At 31.3% G+C, this 20,783-nt stretch overlaps 2 protein-coding genes and 1 long non-coding RNA gene across 3 annotated transcripts; 2 read left to right on the top strand and 1 right to left on the bottom strand.

Moving 5' to 3' along the window:
• The first annotated feature begins 1,457 nt into the window (after positions 1-1,457).
• Positions 1,458-4,739, top strand: LOC149495857 (uncharacterized). Its single transcript, XM_089722413.1, has 2 exons — positions 1,458-4,512; positions 4,587-4,739. Exon 1 carries the CDS (start codon positions 1,464-1,466, stop codon positions 4,488-4,490), a length of 3,027 nt encoding a protein of 1,008 aa, XP_089578539.1. The 5' UTR covers positions 1,458-1,463; the 3' UTR covers positions 4,491-4,512; positions 4,587-4,739.
• A 5,450-nt stretch (positions 4,740-10,189) lies between these two features.
• Positions 10,190-12,957, bottom strand: LOC149495856 (uncharacterized). The gene is made up of 2 exons (XR_016321150.1): positions 12,412-12,957; positions 10,190-10,554 (listed from the first exon to the last, which is right to left on the bottom strand). It is a non-coding gene; the product is annotated as an uncharacterized LOC149495856 (long non-coding RNA).
• A 3,554-nt stretch (positions 12,958-16,511) lies between these two features.
• LOC149495855 (uncharacterized) lies at positions 16,512-20,100 on the top strand. The gene is made up of 2 exons (XM_089722432.1): positions 16,512-19,790; positions 19,864-20,100. Exon 1 carries the CDS (start codon positions 16,607-16,609, stop codon positions 19,766-19,768), a length of 3,162 nt encoding a protein of 1,053 aa, XP_089578558.1. The 5' UTR covers positions 16,512-16,606; the 3' UTR covers positions 19,769-19,790; positions 19,864-20,100.
• The last annotated feature ends 683 nt before the right edge of the window (positions 20,101-20,783 follow it).

Here is a 20,783-nt window from a genome sequence, read left to right as displayed (position 1 = left end):
CCTTATATAATAATTATTGAGACAACTATAAGAGAACGATGACCAAATATAATTTTTTTTCTTTACTTATAATGTGTGCACTTATTTTTTAATTTATATTTGTTTTGTTCATGAAATTTAAGATTAAACTTAAACTAACATAATATTTAAGATATATAATGTTAAAAGAAATTTGAACTCACCTTCAAAATCATCGTTTTACCTTATTATATATATACACGATGTAACAGTTTACCATTAAACTAAAAAAAGAATTATTATTTGGCAGTTATAGTAATTAAATCATCGTTTTTCTTAATGTAATTGTCAATTCGATCGTAACTATTGTCAAAACCAACATTTTTCTCTCCCTTTGTTTTTCTTTTTCCATCTACTTCACAAGTGACATCCAGACATAGTTTAGCTATGAATTTCTTAGTTTGTAGATTTTAAATATCATATTCGTTAAAAAATTATGGTTTGGAGGAAAACGTAGCATAATGGTTAACTTATGAAAGAATTTAGAGGCAAAGAAAGACTTGCATAAGTCTTCAGACAGTGATTGAAATTGACACAACACTTCAATCTAGTCGTTTTCAGGCTTAACTATTCACTTGTTGATTGACTTTTTTAATTAGAGGGTTATAAGTGAAAGGCAAATAAATTTCATCCTTTGCCCAAAGATAAGGATCGATACTCTAATAATATCCCTACGTGGTATATGGCGCAGGGAAAAACTTATTTAGACTCTGTTTATGTCCCATCTATAAATCAAATTAATAAAATTTAGTATTTTTATTGAAATAAGAGTATTTCTGATTATATATTTGGAAAAAAAAAAGTCGAAATAACTTTTAAAAACTCCATAATTTCATTTGCTTGGTCTATAAATAAGTTCATACTCGATTGTAGACAAGTTTTTTCCATATGGTGCATGCATGCAAGACTAGAAAAGTTCTTGCCTTCTTGGATGTACTTTTATTTTATTTTGGTTTTAATAATGAGGTGTTCAAAAATATGAAAAATATCAATCTAGCTTATTAATCTAATTTTTTTTTTTTTTGTTTGAAAACCTCGAGGATTCTTCTAAAAGAAAAAAGAAAAACCTTGAGAAAAAGATCGATAGTGTAGAAACAGAAACCAACGTAATTTCTAAAAGATAAAATTTAAATTTCTTAATTATTCTTCATTAATCATGAGATTTCAACTCCACCAATCTATATAATCCGCTTTTGTTAAAAATAATTAGAGTAAATTATTCTAATTATTAAAAGAAATTATGAAACAAAGTATAGTGTAATTTATAATAATAATAAAAATAGAATAGAATTACAGTGGCTCTTGCACTACGTGGTAGAAATTAAAGAGCGAATGTTTTAAAATAATAAAAAAAAAAAGGAGTTGAAATAGGGAATCATGTGGTCTATAAATAGGGAGTGATATATGCTGAAATTGATCATAATTAAATTTGGCAAACACAAAACATGGGTTTTGGTTGCTTACTGTGGCATTTTCAATTTCTCTGCCTCCTTCTATTTCACTTCCATTTTCAATCTCTTTCTTCAAATATTACAAATTCCCCTTTCTCAAATGTAGTTTGCCAGCTTGATCAAAGCAATGCCTTGCTCCAATTCAAAAACTCCTTCTCCATTAGGAGTTATTATCCTTTTATTAATTCTTATCCCAAGACAGATTCATGGAAAGAGGGCACGGATTGTTGCTTCTTTTGGGATGGTGTCAGCTGTGACTTTAATACTGGCTATGTGATTGGGCTTAACCTTTCTAGCAGTATGCTTTACGGTAACTTCCATTCTAATAATTCTCTTTTCGCTCTTCATCATATTCAAAAACTAGATCTCTCTTCCAATAATTTCAGAGGCTCCATAATTCCATCTCAAACTGGCCATTTGTTGAGCTTGACACACCTCAATCTAAATCATTCAAAGTTTCATAGCCAAATTCCATTAGAAATCGGTCAGCTATCCAATTTGGTTTCTCTTGATCTTTCCCTTAACTTTGGTTTGACATTAGAAACAACTGCTAGTTTTGACAAGCTTATTCGAAACTTAACCAAGTTGCAAGAATTGGACCTGAGCTTTACAGACCTATCTTTAGTTTCTCCTAATTCCTTTATCAATTTATCTACTTCTTTGTCATCCCTCAGACTCTCATCTTCTGGGTTGAGAGGGAAATTTCCAGACAGTATAATTCAGCTTCCACATCTCGAAGTCTTAGACTTAGCGTACAATGACGGCCTCAATGGCTCTTTTCCAACGTCAAACTGGAGTCTTTCACTCTACTATTTGTCTCTTTCTGGGACTGAAACTCCAGTATATTTAGAAAATGAATTTTTCAAGAATCTAAATTTGTTGGAATCACTGCAACTCGGAAGTTGCAATCTCATAGGGTCTAATCTTGCATTGTTTGGTAATTTATCAAAACTCACTCAGTTGGACCTATCGAATAATAATTTCGTTGGTCAAATTCCATTAGAAATCGGTCAATTATCTAATTTGATTTCTCTTGAGCTTTCCTGGAACAGTCTTTCGATACAAACAACTACTAGCTTTAACAAGCTTGTTCGAAACTTTACCAAGTTACAAGAGTTGGGCTTGGGGGGTACAAACCTCTCTTTGGTTTCACCTAATTCATTTATCAATTTATCTTCTTCTTTGTCATATCTCATACTTTCATCTTCTGGATTAAGAGGAAAATTTCCAAATAATATAATGCAGCTTCCAAACCTTGAAGTCCTTGATTTATCAGGGAATGAAGGTCTCACTAGCTCCACTTTTATATCAAATTGGAGTATCTCACTCAGCTTCTTGTCACTTTCTTCGACTAAAATTCCGATTTATTTAGAAAATGAATTCTTCAAGAATCTAAAGTTGTTGCAAGTACTGGAACTCAATAGTTGCAATTTTAGAGGGTCTAATCTTGAATTGTTCGGTAATTTATCCATGCTCACTGTATTGGAACTTAGAGATAATAATTTCACTGGTCAAATTCCAGCCTCAATTGGAAAACTTGACAAACTCTATAAGTTGGACCTTTCATACAATAATTTTAGTGGTCCAATTCCTTCAGATATTTGCAGGCTCTCCAGCCTTATGTACTTGAGTTTGTCTAATAACTTGCTCACTAGTCAAGTATGTCAATTCAAATATAATAATACATTAAAATATGTTGATCTGAGCCATAACAAGTTGTCTGGCACAGTTCCAAGCTCAATTTTCAATCAGGTGGACTTGAAGGTTCTCATTCTTTCATCAAATGAGAAATTGACTGGAGAAATTCCTTCTGCAGTTTGTGTGTTAAAATCACTCCGAATCCTTGACCTGTCAAGTAACAATTTCAGTGGTCCCATTCCACAATGTTCGAGAAACTTTAGCAGTAGCCTTTCAGTATTACATCTGGGTATGAACAACTTTAATGGAGTTCTCCCTCAAGTATTTTCAGAAGGCAGTAACGTGAGATATTTGAATTTCAATGGCAACCAACTGCAAGGGAAAATCCCAACGTCTATTTCCAATTGTAAAGATTTGGAAATTTTAGATATGGGCAACAATGAGATAGAGGACACATTCCCTTCTTTTCTACAAACTCTTCAAAAGTTGCAGATTCTACAGCTACGCTCCAATAGACTCCATGGTTTGGTGAAAAGCCACTCCATTGCCAACTATCCGTTTCCCAAGCTACGGATTGTGGACCTCTCCAACAACAATTTCAGCGGACCTTTGCCTTCATATTATTTCAATAATTTCGATGCAATGATCAATGTTGATCAGAATATAACATACATGGGAGCACTAAGCTACTATTTCTATCATTATGATTATTCTGTGAGCTTGACATTGAAAGGATTGGAAATTGAGTTGGTGAAAATCCAAACTCTTTTAACAACCATTAATCTGTCAGGTAATAACTTCACAGGAAAAATTCCCAAGTCAGTTGGAAAGCTTAAAGCACTTAAGCAGCTCAACTTGTCACATAATCATCTCACAGGCGATATTGAACCATCAATAGGAAATTTGACCAATCTGGAAACTTTAGACCTCTCTTCAAATAATCTTACTGGAAGGATTCCGATCCAATTGGCAACTGTGACATCCCTCGAAGTATTTCGTGTTTCGCATAATCAACTTGAAGGACCCATACCTACAGGCCCTCAGTTCAACACATTTGATAATAGCTCGTATGAAGGAAACACAAGACTGTGTGGATTTCCACTGCAAAAGGCTTGTAATTCTGGTGAAAGGCAACAAGTCACGACACCATCAGGCGAAGAAGATTCAAACTCTGATGAAAATGGATTTGGATGGAAATCTGTTTTCACGGGATATGCATTTGGAGCAATGTTTGGTCTCGCAATGGGATACCTTGTGTTCAGAACAAGAAAACCTGCTTGGTTGGTGAAGCTGATTGAAGGTGAAGGACATCCAAGGCTGAAAAGAAGTATCAACAACACCTGCATATCTTATCAGAGAAAAAGAAGAAGAAGAAGAAATTAGTGAATGGAATTGCTTTCTGAAGGTAAAGTTTTATTATCTGTCTTCATATCAAATTAACAAGATTTTTATTTCATGATGAACTTTGGACTTTGTTAGGTAAATCAAATGATGAATAAGCCGATGGTGCATTTGCATGCCAAGTAGAAAGAAGAGATCTCTTCTGTTGCTCCAGAATCAAATGCGCTACTTGGAACATCTACAACAAAGCTCTTTTAAATTTTTTTAAGCTATAATTTCCTCTCTTTTTTATGTTGTTTTTCTCTTCTTTTTTTCTGTGTGTCTATATATGTAAAATAATTTTAAAGTCAGACTTGATTTGTCACTTGAAATAAAATTCAAATCATGTGAAAAAGAAAATCCACAATAAAGAAATAGTTATTTCTTGCCAGAGGAGACTAAAGCCACCTTGCTCTAAGGTTCCATGATTATGAAAGTTGTTGGGTTTGCTTGTCTCTTTCCAAAATTGCAGAAGGGACAGAGTTGGGTGTCCTAATTTAGTTCCCGAGAACCAAACAAATTTGCCAGCATAAACTTAGTATTTCCCTCTGTGTGATAAGAATAACTATATAACCCTGTCATAAATTTTATATGCAACGACAAATGATATAGTACAAATTGGAAATTGATATTGCGTTTTTTCAAAAAATTTTCAGTCACTAGAAGATACTAAGTGAAAACTATAAAATATTTTAGTATTTTTTTCATTAATTTAATAAAATTCTCTAGTTATTTTGAACAAAGCGATTTTTTTTTTTTTTTTGTTGACGGATGAACATAATTAACTATTTAATTTTTTTTTTTTTTTAAAAAAAAAGAGGAATGAACTCCTTAATTAGAAAAAATCTCAGGAATTAAATAATAATTTATCCTATTTAATTAAATAATCGTATTAACTCATTTTCATGTCTTTGAGTATAAAATTCATGATGATGAACTACATATTGACTGTAACTTTCCTTTTTACATAGACTAATACGAAAATGACTCATAGCATATGATGTGTTTATGTTTATAATGCGATTGATTAATTAACTAACTAATACCTACGTATGTTTAGCTCGATATAATTGTAAATTTGTAACAAAAGTCAAAAACTCACATTTTTCTCTTTTTTTTTTTATTTTTTGAAATTCTAACAAAACAAATGTTGACTCATTAACTTAATAGTTGCTTCTATGATGCTACTAATTATGCTATTCAAAGAAATTTAAAATGTTTTAAAATACTCTTAAAGATGACCAGTAAAAAATTACAGTTTATTAATTGATCGGATATAATTTATTTTTTAATAAATATATATAATAAATAAGACATTTAAATTTTTTATATTTTATTTTTCAAAGTTATTATTTATTTGAAATTTTTGCATAATCATGGTGTAAATAATATATTATTAGGCATGACTGAAACGATCCGAAAAATTATTTTCAAAGATTTTTCATTTAAAAAATTAATTATAAACTCTAACCAGTGAAATTGAGCGGAAAATATTTAATTAGTCCTAAGACTAATCTATAAATCAGTCTGAATTTTTCAAAAACCAAGTGAAAAACCGTAAACCAAGCAAAACCCGAGTCAAATCAATGAGTTCCTAGATTTTTTTTCTTCTTTTCTTTCTTTCTTTCTTTCTTTCCTCTTCTTCCCCCTCCTTTTCTTCTGGCTGGGTGCAGCCACAGGCCCGTCGCCGACCACCTCATCTCCCCCTTTCTCTTGTTTTTTTTCTTTTCCGGTCCCCAGAGATGAATTCGACGGAGTTCGTTGCGCCGCCTTCTCCTTGCCGTCGCGCCTCAACTCCTCTCTCCCTCTGTTTTCTTTGGAGCGAACCGCAGCAGGGCCACCAGCCTCCAGCCGCTGCTTCATGTTGAGTTCTCTCTTCACTGCGACTCAGGCGAGCATGGCAACTCAAGCAATCATAGGATCTTGGAATGCAAATATATAATTTCCTTAATTAATAGATATGATTGATCCATATATAAATTGAAATGGTATTGAGGATGATGGGGATTGGCAGAATACTTCAAGAATAATTAAAATTACTTACAAAGGTGCTTAAAGAATATTATTTCAAAGAAAAATTATTGAACGATAATATAGTTAAACTATAAATCAAATGAAGTGGTGAATTAAATTCTCGGTGTAGTAAACATAGTATATAAGTTTAAGCAAGGGAGAACCTAGTATTTGATGGACAGTAGCTATTGCAGATAATTGATACCATTTTATATATAAACTAATGTAATAATGGACATACATATATTTTCAATGTTTTTATATGATTAGTGTCGGTTATATCTAGAAAGGGAATTTTTATGTCAAGACGGAGAAGAGTACATGAAGCTTTGATTGATACATAGTTAAAGTTGTAAATTGGGTTACGTAGAAGATGCTTTTCTTAAATTATAATTTAATTGAACCATCGATTCTTAATAGCTAGTCTAGAATTTAATAAATGTTTAAGGACGTTGTTGATATCCTAAGTAAAGAATGATTGAGAATATTATTGGAAGCGGTTGAAACTTACTTTAATTCGTAAATTTATAGTTGAGATAGTTGGGTGATAATGCTGATGTTTAAGGAGGATGGGTAGCCCGATAGATAGACTGTGTGAATTGAGTAAATGTTTCGATGAATAAAAATGGTTATGGCAGTTGGGATAGTTGTTGTCAATTGCCCAGTGGATGGGCTTTGAGAATTTATTACTAAATTATAGTTTTAAGCAGGTAGTTTAGTTCAATTTCTAAGCAAAGTTCCGCCAAAATTTCGATAAAATTTAGGCTAATCATATTTAATAATTATGTTAATAGGTTTAGTTAGATTAATTCTTTAACTTGATATATTTAAAATAAACTCTTTATTTATTATTATTATTATTATTATTATTATTATTATTATTTATTTTTCAAGAATCAATTATTATATTATATTGTTAATTAATACTCCTGTATTTATTTGAATTGATTTATGAATAGTTATTTACGCTCTTGCATGACAGTGTTTAATTACTTAATATGCTTGCATTTAATTGCATTGTTTGATTATTTGTATTGTGATATTGCTATACCTTGTTTGTGTGGAATTGGAATGAAGTGGGTCACCATAGATTTGTGAGAGTGGTTTTCGATATCGTTGGCCAGGTATGGAGAGATCAAAACCCCCATGTGCATATCTGATGATATGATATAGATGATATGGAAAACCACAAGGTGGCCTCCTGTTGGTATGGAAAAGAAAAGAGGGTATAAAAAAAGGAGAGGGCTGGTCAAGTAAGGATTAGACTGGTCGGCTAGATATGGGAGATCGGCTCCCTAGTACACACGTCATGAGAGAATGGGCCATATGGGAGGACAGCTCATCGGGGGTTTCGGTGAGGCCACTGACTAATTTTCATGTGCTGTAATTATGTGAAGGTGATAATATTTTTGATTGTTGTTGTTATGTCATTTGTGTGATCGCTTTCTTGATTATATAACTAGTCGGATGACTAGATGGATATATTTACACATTCATGTGAATGCATGTGTTGTGCAATAATTATTATTCTTTATAAAACTTACATGTCGTTGTTTAACTTTTTCAGGAAGTAGATTCTTCTTGTCCTGGTAAAGCTCTGTTTCCTTCATCGCAAAGCTAAAAAAGAATTTTCTAATTTCATTAATTAATTAAATAATTATATGTATGAGAACTTATTTATATTTATATTTATATTTATTTGTCAGTGAATTCTATAGTTGTAGAATTTATGCACCTCTAGTCATGTATTAAAATAGATATAATAATTTATGAAACCATAAATGTTTTAATTATTTTTCTAAGTGTATGTATTAATCAGTAGCCCATATGATGAATGATAAGTATTATTATTAGGCTCAAACTACGTTTTATTCGAGATATTGAAATTGGGCCAGGAATGTGTGAATATATATATATATATACACACACACGAATTTATATGGGCTTATTACTCTTAGGATTTTGCGTGGCGTGTATGAGTTTGGTAGTTTAGGGTTACTACAGGCCTCAAGAGCCTTAAATTTACTTGGGTCCTATTGCCATTCCGGCTCATGATATTGGGTTGTGACAGTAACAGGGATGCATTTAGTTATATTAGTATATTATTTACGTCTAACATAAACGTGTTTCATTAATTAGACACTTCTTGTATAAGTCTAATTAAATATATTTGGAATTATATATAAATAATCAACCTACTCGTATAATCATGTAAGATTTTCTCTTCACATTATTATAATATTCTAATAGAAACTTCCATGATGAATGATTTGGATTAGGGTTTCTTTAACTAATCAAACTATTGTCTACGCAAAAATGGGACCTTATTCTAAATTATGGGAATTAATGCACAATTGCTGGATGATTAGGGTTCTTGGAGTCAAATTGTGAGATCACATTAGCAACTATTAGTATATATATGACGGAATTTCAGCAATCTATCAATATCATAAACATTTTTTAACATAATTTTTGCTGAAAATTTGTTTGAATTGTGCTATTTAACGGGTTGAATAAATCTATTTCATACTATAGCTAGAATCATGAATTGAGACTATTGGTATAATGTCATTTGGCATCATATGAAAATCTTGAAGCATAAGAGATAAGATTTTAAGGTACTCACATTTGAAAAAAAAAAGATTTTAAATTACTCTTAAATATTATAATTAAGTGATTGGATAAGAACTTAGCTATAAAATCCCAACAGGAAGCACATGTTCACGGGTTGGCATCAAATTTTTTATAACCCTACTTCCTTATAGCTAGACATGGAGGTGACATGATATATACACGAATTTTTTTTTTTTTTTTTTTAGATCTTGATAGGCTTTTTTTATAGGGGGATGATTTTCAGATAAAGAATTATTTTAATAGTAGCTGCTTTAGGTATGAAAAATTTAACTGTGTGTAAATATATAATGAAAGGATATGTTTCATTTCTACAAATCCCAACTGCTCGAAAATTTTCTATTTCAAATTTTTACCAATTTACAACTAAATTTTGATAAATCTAAAGATAATTATGAATTTATTCGGCAAAATTAGCTATTTTATTATTTGTTAATTGTTTTGATAGCGCTTAACTTTTAGCTGTTTAAATAACTTTTTATATACAAAAAGCTAAAAGCTAAATATTACACGAATTAAGTTTTTATAAAAGCTATCTTAACCTTTAAAAGCTAGTTCAAATGTTATTGACAAACGCAACCTATATTTATAATATTAATAACGATTTAAAAAAAAGGATTCTATATTCCACGGTAAAGGTTTGCAACTGTTTTTGTTTTTTTTTTTTTTTTTTTTTTTTGGGTTTTGGAATAACAAAAAAGGCGCATGAAATACACATAGCATAAAATACAAACTATATAAACATATAATTTTTAATCTAATCAAGAAGTATATATGTTTTGGATTTAATTAATTTGTCTCGGGACAACTTGGAATATGGGATTCCTTTCTTCCAATAGCTTAAAATCCCAAAATTCCAAAACATATTTGTTTGTTTATTATAGCTTAATTAAGTCAAGATTGGTTATATTAATAATTGGAAAGACCTAATCAAATAGTAGAAGCAACTGTGCATTATCAAAATCATTGACTAGTGTCACGACCCGTTTTCATGGGCTGGATCGACACTAGGGCCCAAATAAGCTTAAGGCCTCTGAGGCCCGTAGTAAGCCTAACCAAAAACAAATTCAATTATATTAATGTAAATTCTAAGTACTTAGCCCATATTGCCATGTGAAAATAAACCTCATATTTGTATTATAATTCAGCCCCAAATTATAACATCTTAAACATTTACAAATGGGGCTCAGCTTAAAATACACCACATTTATAATATGGGCTCACAGAATTATTTCATCAATATTAATACACAGCTAAAGGTATATAATTCCTATAATTCCTACAACTGCGGAGTCACTAACTGTTAGATACAGATAAGTTTTCGCACATTTATCTATTTCATGAATTAATACTAAAATTAGAGAATTCTTTTCTAACAGTAAAGGAAGCAGAGTTTTAGCTGGGATTTAGGAAAAGCTACTTCCTGAAAGATTAAACAAAAGAGATGTGAGTTTATTAATGACTAAGAATTATTGCACAACACATGCATTCACACGAATGTGTAAATAATTAAATCTAGTCATCCGACTAGTTATATGATCACGCCGACAGTCACACAAATAGCACAACAACAGCACTTGCAATTATTAACATCTTCACATAATCACATCACATGGAAATTAGTCAGTGGTGTCACCGAAACCCAAACGAGCTGTCCTCATACATGGCTCGCCCTCTCATACGTATGCACCAGGGAGTCGATCCCCCATATATGGCCGACTGGTCTAATCCTCACTTGACCAATCCTCACTTGACCAAGCCTCTCATTGTTTTTCCATTCTCTCTTTTCTTTTTCATACCAACAGGAGGCCACCCTGTGGTTTATCGATATTATCCATATTATATCATCAGATGCATATAGGGTGTCGATCTCCCATATGGCCAACGGTCTCGTGGATCGCCCTCACAAACCCATAGTGACCCACTTCATCCCAACTCCACACATACAAGGCATAACATTATCACAACACAATTAATCAAGTATTGCAATTAAATGCAAGCATATTAATCAATTAAACATCGTAATGCAATGCACAATTAGACATCTCCATTCAAATGCAAATAAACAAATAAATAGTATTAACAATAAACAAAAATAATAAAATAAAAAATAACAATAATAAACAATAATGATGAAAATAGATAGATAATTAAATACATAAATGAATACTAATGATAATAATAATATAAGTAGAGATAAAGAATTAATCTAATTAAACCTATTAATTATATTATTAATTAAACCTCCCCTAAAATTTGACTTTCTACCTGTTTAGACAATATCAAATAACACTAAATACTTTTCAATCAATACACACACAGCCCATCTATCGCGCAATCAAACAAATTTATTTCCCTTCCTCCATCCAAAGCAATCACATTAATATTTAATTGTCAATGCCAAACTTTAACTTACTATATAATGTTAAGAAAATAAATAAAAAAGCAAATTAGTGAAAATAGCTATTTGCTTAACATCAATTCTACTAGTTAAAACTATCCAACTGTATACTATTAACAATCATATACATCTATAACTTATATAATCCTTGTCATAATTAACTGGGGTCTCATGATTCAGTTTATTGACCTGTAAATCATTATCCTCATCAAACAAAACCATATGTACTAACTCATTTAACGGTGTATCAATTATAATTAAAAATTTTTACACATCAAAATAGTAAGAAAATCTTAAAAGTACACTCGTTATATATATTTGTCCTTCTAAAACAACACAAGATCTCAAGGTAGTTGCTGCCGATATACAAAAATTCAGAGTTCTCCTATGCTGAAATCATAGATTACCCACCAATTAACCAATCCCTTGCAAAAATTAAACTTACAACCCCATATGTACTATATCCAGCAATACTTTATAGGAATAATTAAAAATAGTTGCTGCCATTTCAAGAAAATTCTCATTTTTGTTCTATCTCGATCATTAAACCTTTACATTAACAACAAATTATGAAAGACATAGTTCTACCACCAAATATGGACTTAACTCAACAAAAACTATAATCTTCTTTAGCTAGAGGCTGCCACTTTAAATTCAATACTCCATTCTAATCTAAAGCTACATTAATCACTTCAAAACACTCACTAGAATGTGTTTTAATTATAGTTAGTAAATAAAATCAAACCTTTTCCTAAAATTTGCATATATAGAATATATAGGGATTTAATCCTTACTCTAGCTTGACTAATACATGAAATTTCATATCCTAGCACAAAGAATTCACAAAATATGCAAAAAGGAAGTTAGAGATGAACTTACCTAGCTGTAAAACGCGCTGAAAATTGGAATTTTTCGGTTAAAATGACCGAAATTTGCTCTACTACCCAATATCTGATTCTGCCGGCATTAGCTTGGCCAGAGCTGGAGAGGATCGTGGCCGGTGAGGTAGTTAGAGGGAATGGAAGAGCTCAACCGGTCGATCCTTAGCTGGTTTCGCTGGAGGAGCAGAGAAACGATGAGTCGACTGTCCCAAACGCAGCAAATCGCGATCGTAGCTCCTCGTTTTGTTGCGCCGACAGGAAACAGAAGAGAGAATGCGAGAAAGGAAGAGACCAAAGCTTCATCGCTGATCGCTGGTATTGGAGTCGCTAGAAAATCGAGTGAGCTGCGACGCGATTTTCCGATCGAACGAAATCGCAGGTTCCCTTCGATAGCTGCGCTCGCCAAAGACGAAAGGAGAGAGAGAGGAAGAGAGGCTGGAGCTGCGTGAGGCGGCGGCGTGGCAAGGAGGCTGGTTCTGGTGGTCCGAAAAACGAGACCAAGGGGAGGGGGAGCTACTGAGGTCGGCGTTCCAGAGGGAAGGAAGAAGAAGAAAGAAAAAAAAATGAGAAAGAAAATATGAGTTTCTAGACTGATCCGGTTCAATTCGAACCGATTTGGTCCAAATCAGTAATTTGACTCGATTTTTATTTGGTTTACGGATTTTCACCTGGTTTTTAAAAAACTCATTGGTTTTTGGGTTCGGTTTGATTTATTTTTAATTATTTTACTTAAGTTTCAGAACATTTCCTTATTTTACTCAATAATAATAAAAACAATAATAATAATGATATTTGATTTTAGGATAATTAATTTATATGGTAGTTACACCCACATATATTTATAACAGATCAGTAGCTGGAGTTCCATATTATTTTTTGAAAATTTTAAGTGTTCTCAAATCGAAATTTTGGATAATATATTTTTGGATTTGGGCCCAATTGATAAATTTGGACTCGAATCAAGACTGTATTATATTCGCAGCTCACACAGTTAAAATTTTTTATTTTTAATTTAATAAAAATTCAAAAGTTTCAAAAATAAAAATTCACATTTCAACCAGACAACACTATTCCTTCGTTAAAAATACAAGTAGGGTTGTCTTCATGCATTCATGGATTCTCGCTGCAGTCAACTTGTGGAAGAAGCAATTTAAATAAATTAAACATTATGCCTTGATTGCAAACGAACAAAGAGATGGCTTAAATATATTTCTTTTTTAACAAAGAATTTAAAAAAAAAAACATGACTATTATAAATCTATAATTGAATTATTTGTATTTCTTTAAAATTTGTAAAATTATATATCTGATTAATTTATAGTATGATTTTTCTTACTTTGAAATTTATAGTATGGTTAATTCATAAATCAATTAATTTATCAGTATATTAAAATAATAGATGGACATATCATAAATAGAGCTATTGCAACACCCACCAAGGGAGTGGTTCCTCTAGAATTTTACCTTTTCAAATAAATTTATTTTCTTTATTTCATTATATCCAAACATAAGAGTGGAAAATAATTATGGAAAAAAATTAACAATTTCTCATTATTTTTCACTATTATTTTCGTTCCTTATTAGTTATGACTAGCAGGTTTATTTTTTTTAATTCCTTAGTATTTATTATTGATTTATCTATTCATTAAAAGCACATTTTACACAATAAAAAATAAAACTAAAATTATACATTTCTTGTAATGCGTAGACACATAATTAGTTATTATTTGAAATTGTAGAATATAAAATATTATTGATTTATCCAATCTAACTTCAATCTAACTTCAAAGGCTTAGCCAATGTAGCCCAAAACTTAACCATCCACAAACCTATACCAAGTTCCAAGAATTGGACTTCGGCCAGGTAGACCTGTCTTTGGTTTTTCCTTTCTCGGACTAAAATTCCATTATATTTAGAAAATGAATTTTTTAACATTTTTTTAATTTTTTAAAAATATTTGTTTATATATCCATTTGAATTCAAGAAATATTAAAAATTCAAAATATTGATCCGTAAAATATCAAAAATTTTTAATTTTATTTATAAAACAGTGAACTTTTCAATTTTTACTCTCTTAAATTTTAAAAATTTAGGTTTAGTGAAATCATCTTTTTTTTTTTTTTTTGTAATGAGTTTAATTCTGTAACTATAAGTAAATATTTCAATGCCCTTTTTTATTATTTTAAATTTAGTTGTCAATCAAACAGTTATATTTATCGAAACACTTTTGTTTTCAATTGCTACTTAGCTAAAAGCTAACAACTAATATCTAACAGCTATTAAAACAACTAACAACTATTAAAATAACTAATAGTTGCTAAAATAGTTAAATTTGCAAACAGATCTTTAGTCTAATCTACGCCTCATGCTATCTATGAATTTTTCGATTAATAGACTTTAATGATGGTTGAAGGAAATTTGGTTCGTGAATAATGAGGCCGGAAGACTTGCATGAGTCATTGGCTGGACTTTAAGATTAAAATTGCTTGGCTGGAATGAAAACATAGCATAATGGTTAACTTATTAAAGAATTGTGGAGCAAATAAAGACTTGCATAAGTCTTCAAAGAACGACCGATTGATTTTGACACAATATTTCAATTTCGTCCTTCTCAATTCTAACAATTCCTTTTTTTTTTTTTTTTTTTTTAAGAGAAGAAGAGGAAACTTCATTAATGAATAGAACCAGAAATAAAAAGACATTCAACATGAGAAGAGCGTCGACGTGAGAAGAAATCTCAAACTAAATATGAAAACTAGTACAGAAACAAGATAATATTGCTAAAGCATGAGAAGCTTTATTTACCGATCTCCTAACCTAATCAATAGTAACATGATCACTATTGTCACACAACTCAAACACAATCTCTAGAACAAGATTTGATTGTCTTTTAATCAGAGATTATAGTGATTTGCAAAATAAACCTTTGCATGTAATAAGCATATGAAATCCTTACGAACATAATTCTCAATAAAGTACAAATACTAATAAATATAAATAGTTTAACAAATAACAAAAACTTAATAATTTAATAAATAATAAAAATTAATCAGAATACTTTTGTCCATTGAATTATTTTCCTGATATATCCTTATATAATAATTATTGAGATAACTATAAGAGAATGATGACCAAGTATAATTTTTTTTCTTTACTTATAATGTGTGCACTTATTTTTTAATTTATATTTGTTTTGTTCATGAAATTTAAGATTAAACTTAAACTAACATAATATTTAAGATATATAATGTTAAAAGAAATTTGAACTCACCTTCAAAATCATCGTTTTACCTTATTATTAATTTATACACACACGATGTAACGCTTTACCATTAAGCTAAAAAAAGAATTATTATTAGGCAGTCATAGTAATTAAATCATCATTTTTCTTAATGTAACTGTCAATTCGATCGTAACTATTGTCAAAACCAACATTTTTCTCTCTTTTTGTTTTTCTTTTTCCATCTACTTCACAAGTGACATCTAGACATAGTTTAGCTACAAATTTCTTAGTTTGTAGATTTTAAATATCATATTCATTAAAAAATTATGGTTTGGAGGAAATATGATCGATGAATATTGAGGTAGGAAGGCTTATATTACATTTGCATAACAGTAACCGTAACGAAAACGTAGCATAATGGTTAACTTATCAAAGAATTTAGAGGCAAAGAAAGACTTGCATAAGTCTTCGGATAGTGACTGAATTTGACACAACACTTCAGTCTAGTCGCTCTCAGGCTTAACTATTCACTTGTTGATTGACTTTTTTAATTAGAGGGTTACAAGTGAAAGGCAAATAAATTTCATCCTTTGCCCAAAGATAAGGATCGATACTCTAATGATTAATTATTCATCATTATTCATGATTTCTAAAAGATAAAATTTAAATTTCTTAATTATTCATCATTAATCATGAGATTTCAACTCCACCGATCTATATAATCCACTTTTATTAAAAATAATTAGAGTAAATTATTCTAATTATTAAAGGAAATTATGAAACAAAGTATAGTGTAATTTATAATAACAATAAAAATAGAATAGAATTACAGTGGCTCTTGCACTAAGTGGTAGAAATTAAAGGAGAGAGAACATTATCATCATTCAAACAAAAAGGGAATCATGTGGTCTATAAATAGGGAGTGATATATGCTGAAATTGATCATAATTAAATTTGGCGAACACAAAACATGGGTTTTGGTTGCTTACTGTGGCATTTTCAATTTCTCTGCCTCCTTCTATTTCACTTCCATTTTCAATCTCTTTCTTCAAATATTACAAATTCCCCTTTCTCAAATGTAGTTTGCCCGCTTGATCAAAGCAATGCCTTGCTCCAATTCAAAAACTCCTTCTCCATTAGCGGGAGTTATCATCCTTTCTTTAATTCTTATCCCAAGACAGATTCATGGAAAGAGGGCACGGATTGTTGCTTCTTTTGGGATGGTGTCAGCTGTGACTTTAATACTGGCTATGTGATTGGGCTTAACCTTTCTAGCAGTATGCTTTACGGTAACTTCCATTCTAATAATTCTCTTTTCGCTCTTCATCATCTTCAAAAACTAGATCTCTCTTACAATAATTTCAGAGGCTCCATAATTCCATCTCAAATTGGCCATTTGTTGAGCTTGACACACCTCAATCTAAATCATTCAAACTTTCATAGCCAAATTCCATTAGAAATCGGTCAGCTATCCAATTTGGTTTCTCTTGATCTTTCCTGGAACTTTGGTTTGACATTGGAAACAACTGCTAGTTTTGACAAGCTTATTCGAAACTTAACTAAATTGCAAGAATTAGACCTGAGCGGTGCAGACTTGTCTTTGATTTCTCCTAATTCCTTTATCAATTTATCTACTTCTTTGTCATCCCTCAGACTCTCATCTTCTAGGTTGAGAGGCAAATTTCCAGACAGTATAATTCAGCTTCCACATCTCGAAGTCTTAGACTTAGCGTACAATGAAGGCCTCGGTGGCTCTTTTCCAACGTCAAATTGGAGTCTTTCACTCTACCATTTGTCTCTTTCTTGGACTGAAATTCCAGTATATTTAGAAAATGAATTTTTCAAAAATCTAAATTTGCTGGAATCACTGCGACTTAGCAGTTGCAATTTCATAGGGTCTAATCTTGAATTATTTGGTAATTTATCAAAACTTACTGAGTTGGACCTATCGTTTAATAATTTCATTGGTCAAATTCCATTAGAAATTGGTCAACTATCTAATTTGATTTCTCTTAATCTTTCCGGAAATAGTCTTTTAATACAAACAACTAATAGCATTAACAAGCTTGTTCGAAACTTTACCAAGTTGCAAGAGTTGGAATTGTGGGATACAAACCTCTCTTTGGTTTCACCTAATTCATTTATCAATTTATCTTCTTCTTTGTCATCTCTCAGACTTTCATCTTCTGGATTAAGAGGAAATTTTCCAAATAATATAATTCAGCTTCCAAACCTTGAAGTCCTTGATTTATCAGAGAATGAAGGTCTCACTAGCTCCACTTTTATATCAAATTGGAGTATCTCACTCAGCCGCTTGTCACTTTCTTGGACTAAAATTCCGATTTATTTAGAAAATGAATCCTTCAAGAATCTGAAGTTGTTGCAAATACTGGAACTCAGTAGATGCAATTTTATAGGGTCTAATCTTGAAGTGTTTGGTAATTTATCCAAACTCATTGTATTGGAACTTGGATATAATAATTTGACTGGTCAAATTCCATCCTCAATTGGAAACTGTAAACAACTCCAACTGTTGTCCCTTTCACACAATAATTTTAGTGGCGCAATTCCTCCCTCATTTGCAAACCTTAGCCAGCTCTCCTATTTATATATTGAAAGCAACAATATCAATGGTCCAATTCCATCTTTCATTAGAAAATATAACCAACTCCGATTTTTGTACCTTTCATACAATAATTTTAGTGGTCCAATTCCTTCAGATATTTGCAGGCTTTCCAGCCTTGTGTACTTGAGTTTGTCTAATAACTTGCTCACTGGTCAAGTATGTCAATTCAAATATAATAATACATTAAGGTATGTTGATCTGAGCCATAACAAGTTGTCTGGCACAGTTCCAAGCTCAATTTTCAATGAGGCGGACTTGACGCTTCTCATTCTTTCATCAAATGAGAAATTGAGAGGAGAAATTAGTTCTGCAGTTTGTGAGTCAAAATCACTCCAAATCCTTGACCTGTCGAGTAACAATTTCAGTGGTCCCATTCCACAATGTTTGGGAAACTTCAGCAGTAGCCTTTCAGTATTACATCTGGGTATGAACAACTTTAATGGAGTTCTCCCTCAAGTATTTTCAGAAGGCAGTAACGTGAGATATTTGAATTTCAATGGCAACCAACTGCAAGGGAAAATCCCAACGTCTATTTCCAATTGTAAAGATTTGGAAATTTTAGATATGGGCAACAATGAGATAGAGGACACATTCCCTTCTTTTCTACAAACTCTTCAAAAGTTGCAGATTCTACAGCTACGATCCAATAGACTCCATGGTTTGGTGAAAAGCCACTCCATTGCCAACTATCCGTTTCCCAAGCTACGGATTTTGGACCTCTCCAACAACAATTTCAGCGGACCTTTGCCTTCATATTATTTCATTAATTTCGATGCGATGATCAATGTTGATCAGTATATGACATACATGGGAGCACCAAACTTCTCCTCTTATGATTATTCTGTGAGCTTGACATTGAAAGGATTGGAAATTGAGTTGGTGAAAATCCAAACACTTTTTACAACCATTAATTTGTCAGGTAATAACTTCACAGGAAAAATTCCCAAGTCAGTTGGAGAGCTTAAAGGACTTAAGCAGCTCAACATGTCTCATAATCATCTCACAGGCACTATTGAACCATCAATAGGAAATTTGACCAATCTGGAAACTTTAGACCTCTCTTCAAATAATCTTACTGGAAGGATTCCGATCCAATTGGCAACTTTGACATCCCTCGAAGTATTTCGTGTTTCGCATAATCAACTTGAAGGACCCATACCTACAGGCTCTCAGTTCAACACATTTGATAATAGCTCGTATGAAGGAAACACAAGACTGTGTGGATTTCCACTACAAAAGGCTTGTAATTCTAGTGAAAGGCAACAAGTCACGACCCCATCAGGCGAAGAAGATTCAAACTCTGATGAAAATGGATTTGGATGGAAATATGTTTCCATAGGATATGCATTTGGAGCAGTGTTTGGTCTCGCAATGGGATACCTTGTGTTCAGAACAAGAAAACCTGCTTGGTTGGTGAAGCTGATTGAAGGTGAAGGACATCCAAGGCTGAAAAGAAGTATCAACAACACCTGCATATCTTACCAAAGAAGAAGAAGAAGAAATTAGTGAATGGAATTGCTTTCTAAAGGTAAGTTTTAATATCTATCTTCAGATCTAATTAACAAGATTTTTATTTCATGATGAACTTTGGAATTTGTTAGGTAAATCAAATGATGAATAAGCAGATGGTGCATTTGCATGCGAAGTGGAAAGAAGAGATCTCTTAATTACTTGGAACATCTACAACAAAGCTCCTTTCAATTTTTTAAGCTATAATTTCCTCTCTGTGTTTTGTTGTTTTTCTCTTCTTTTTTCTGTGTGTGTCTATATATGTAAAATAATTTTAAAGTCAGACTTGATTTGTCACTTGAAATAAAATTCAAATTAACTAACTGATACCTACGTATGTTTAGCCTGATATAATTGTAAATTTGTAACAAAAGTCAAAAACTAACATTTTTCTCTTTTTTATTTTTTTATTTTTTGAAATTCTAACAAATCAAATGTTGACTCGTTAACTTAACTAGTTGCTTCTATTACACAATTTAAGAATTAGATTTAACTATATCTATAATCTATACTATATAAAAGTGGGAATGAGGGGAAAAATGAGATTACCTATATCACCCTTAATGAAATTTAAAATGGTCTAAAATATATTTGTGTAAAGTATATATACACACGTTTAAATCATTTATTCCATATTGGATTACTAAGAATAGAGAGAAAGAGAATGGTAAGTAGAAAAGAATTCTACAATATACTTTGTCAATTTTACACTTAGTTGGAGTTATTCAATATTTTTAAAAATTTTATTATTAGATTAATTAATTAAATATTATATTAATTAATGGTCTAAGATTTCTTTAACAAAAGAGGACTTATATCCCTTTGTAATTTTAGGGATGTTTTCTAATTTTAAGGATATTAAAATATCGGATAAAACTGATTTAGGTTGATTTTTAGTTTGCACAGAAAAATTGAATTTTATATTCGATTTTTATTTTTAGTGAAAGGCTTACATTGATAAACCTAAAGTGCATGTAAAACCAATTGAACAAATTAGATTTTGAACTATATT

The sequence above is a fragment of the Jatropha curcas genome, chromosome 6 (assembly GCF_041381405.1).
Source record: "Jatropha curcas cultivar XTBG-Jc1 chromosome 6, XTBG_Jcur_1.0, whole genome shotgun sequence".
Classification (NCBI taxonomy): Eukaryota; Viridiplantae; Streptophyta; class Magnoliopsida; order Malpighiales; family Euphorbiaceae; genus Jatropha; species Jatropha curcas.
This window is presented reverse-complemented; position numbering and strand designations above follow the sequence as displayed.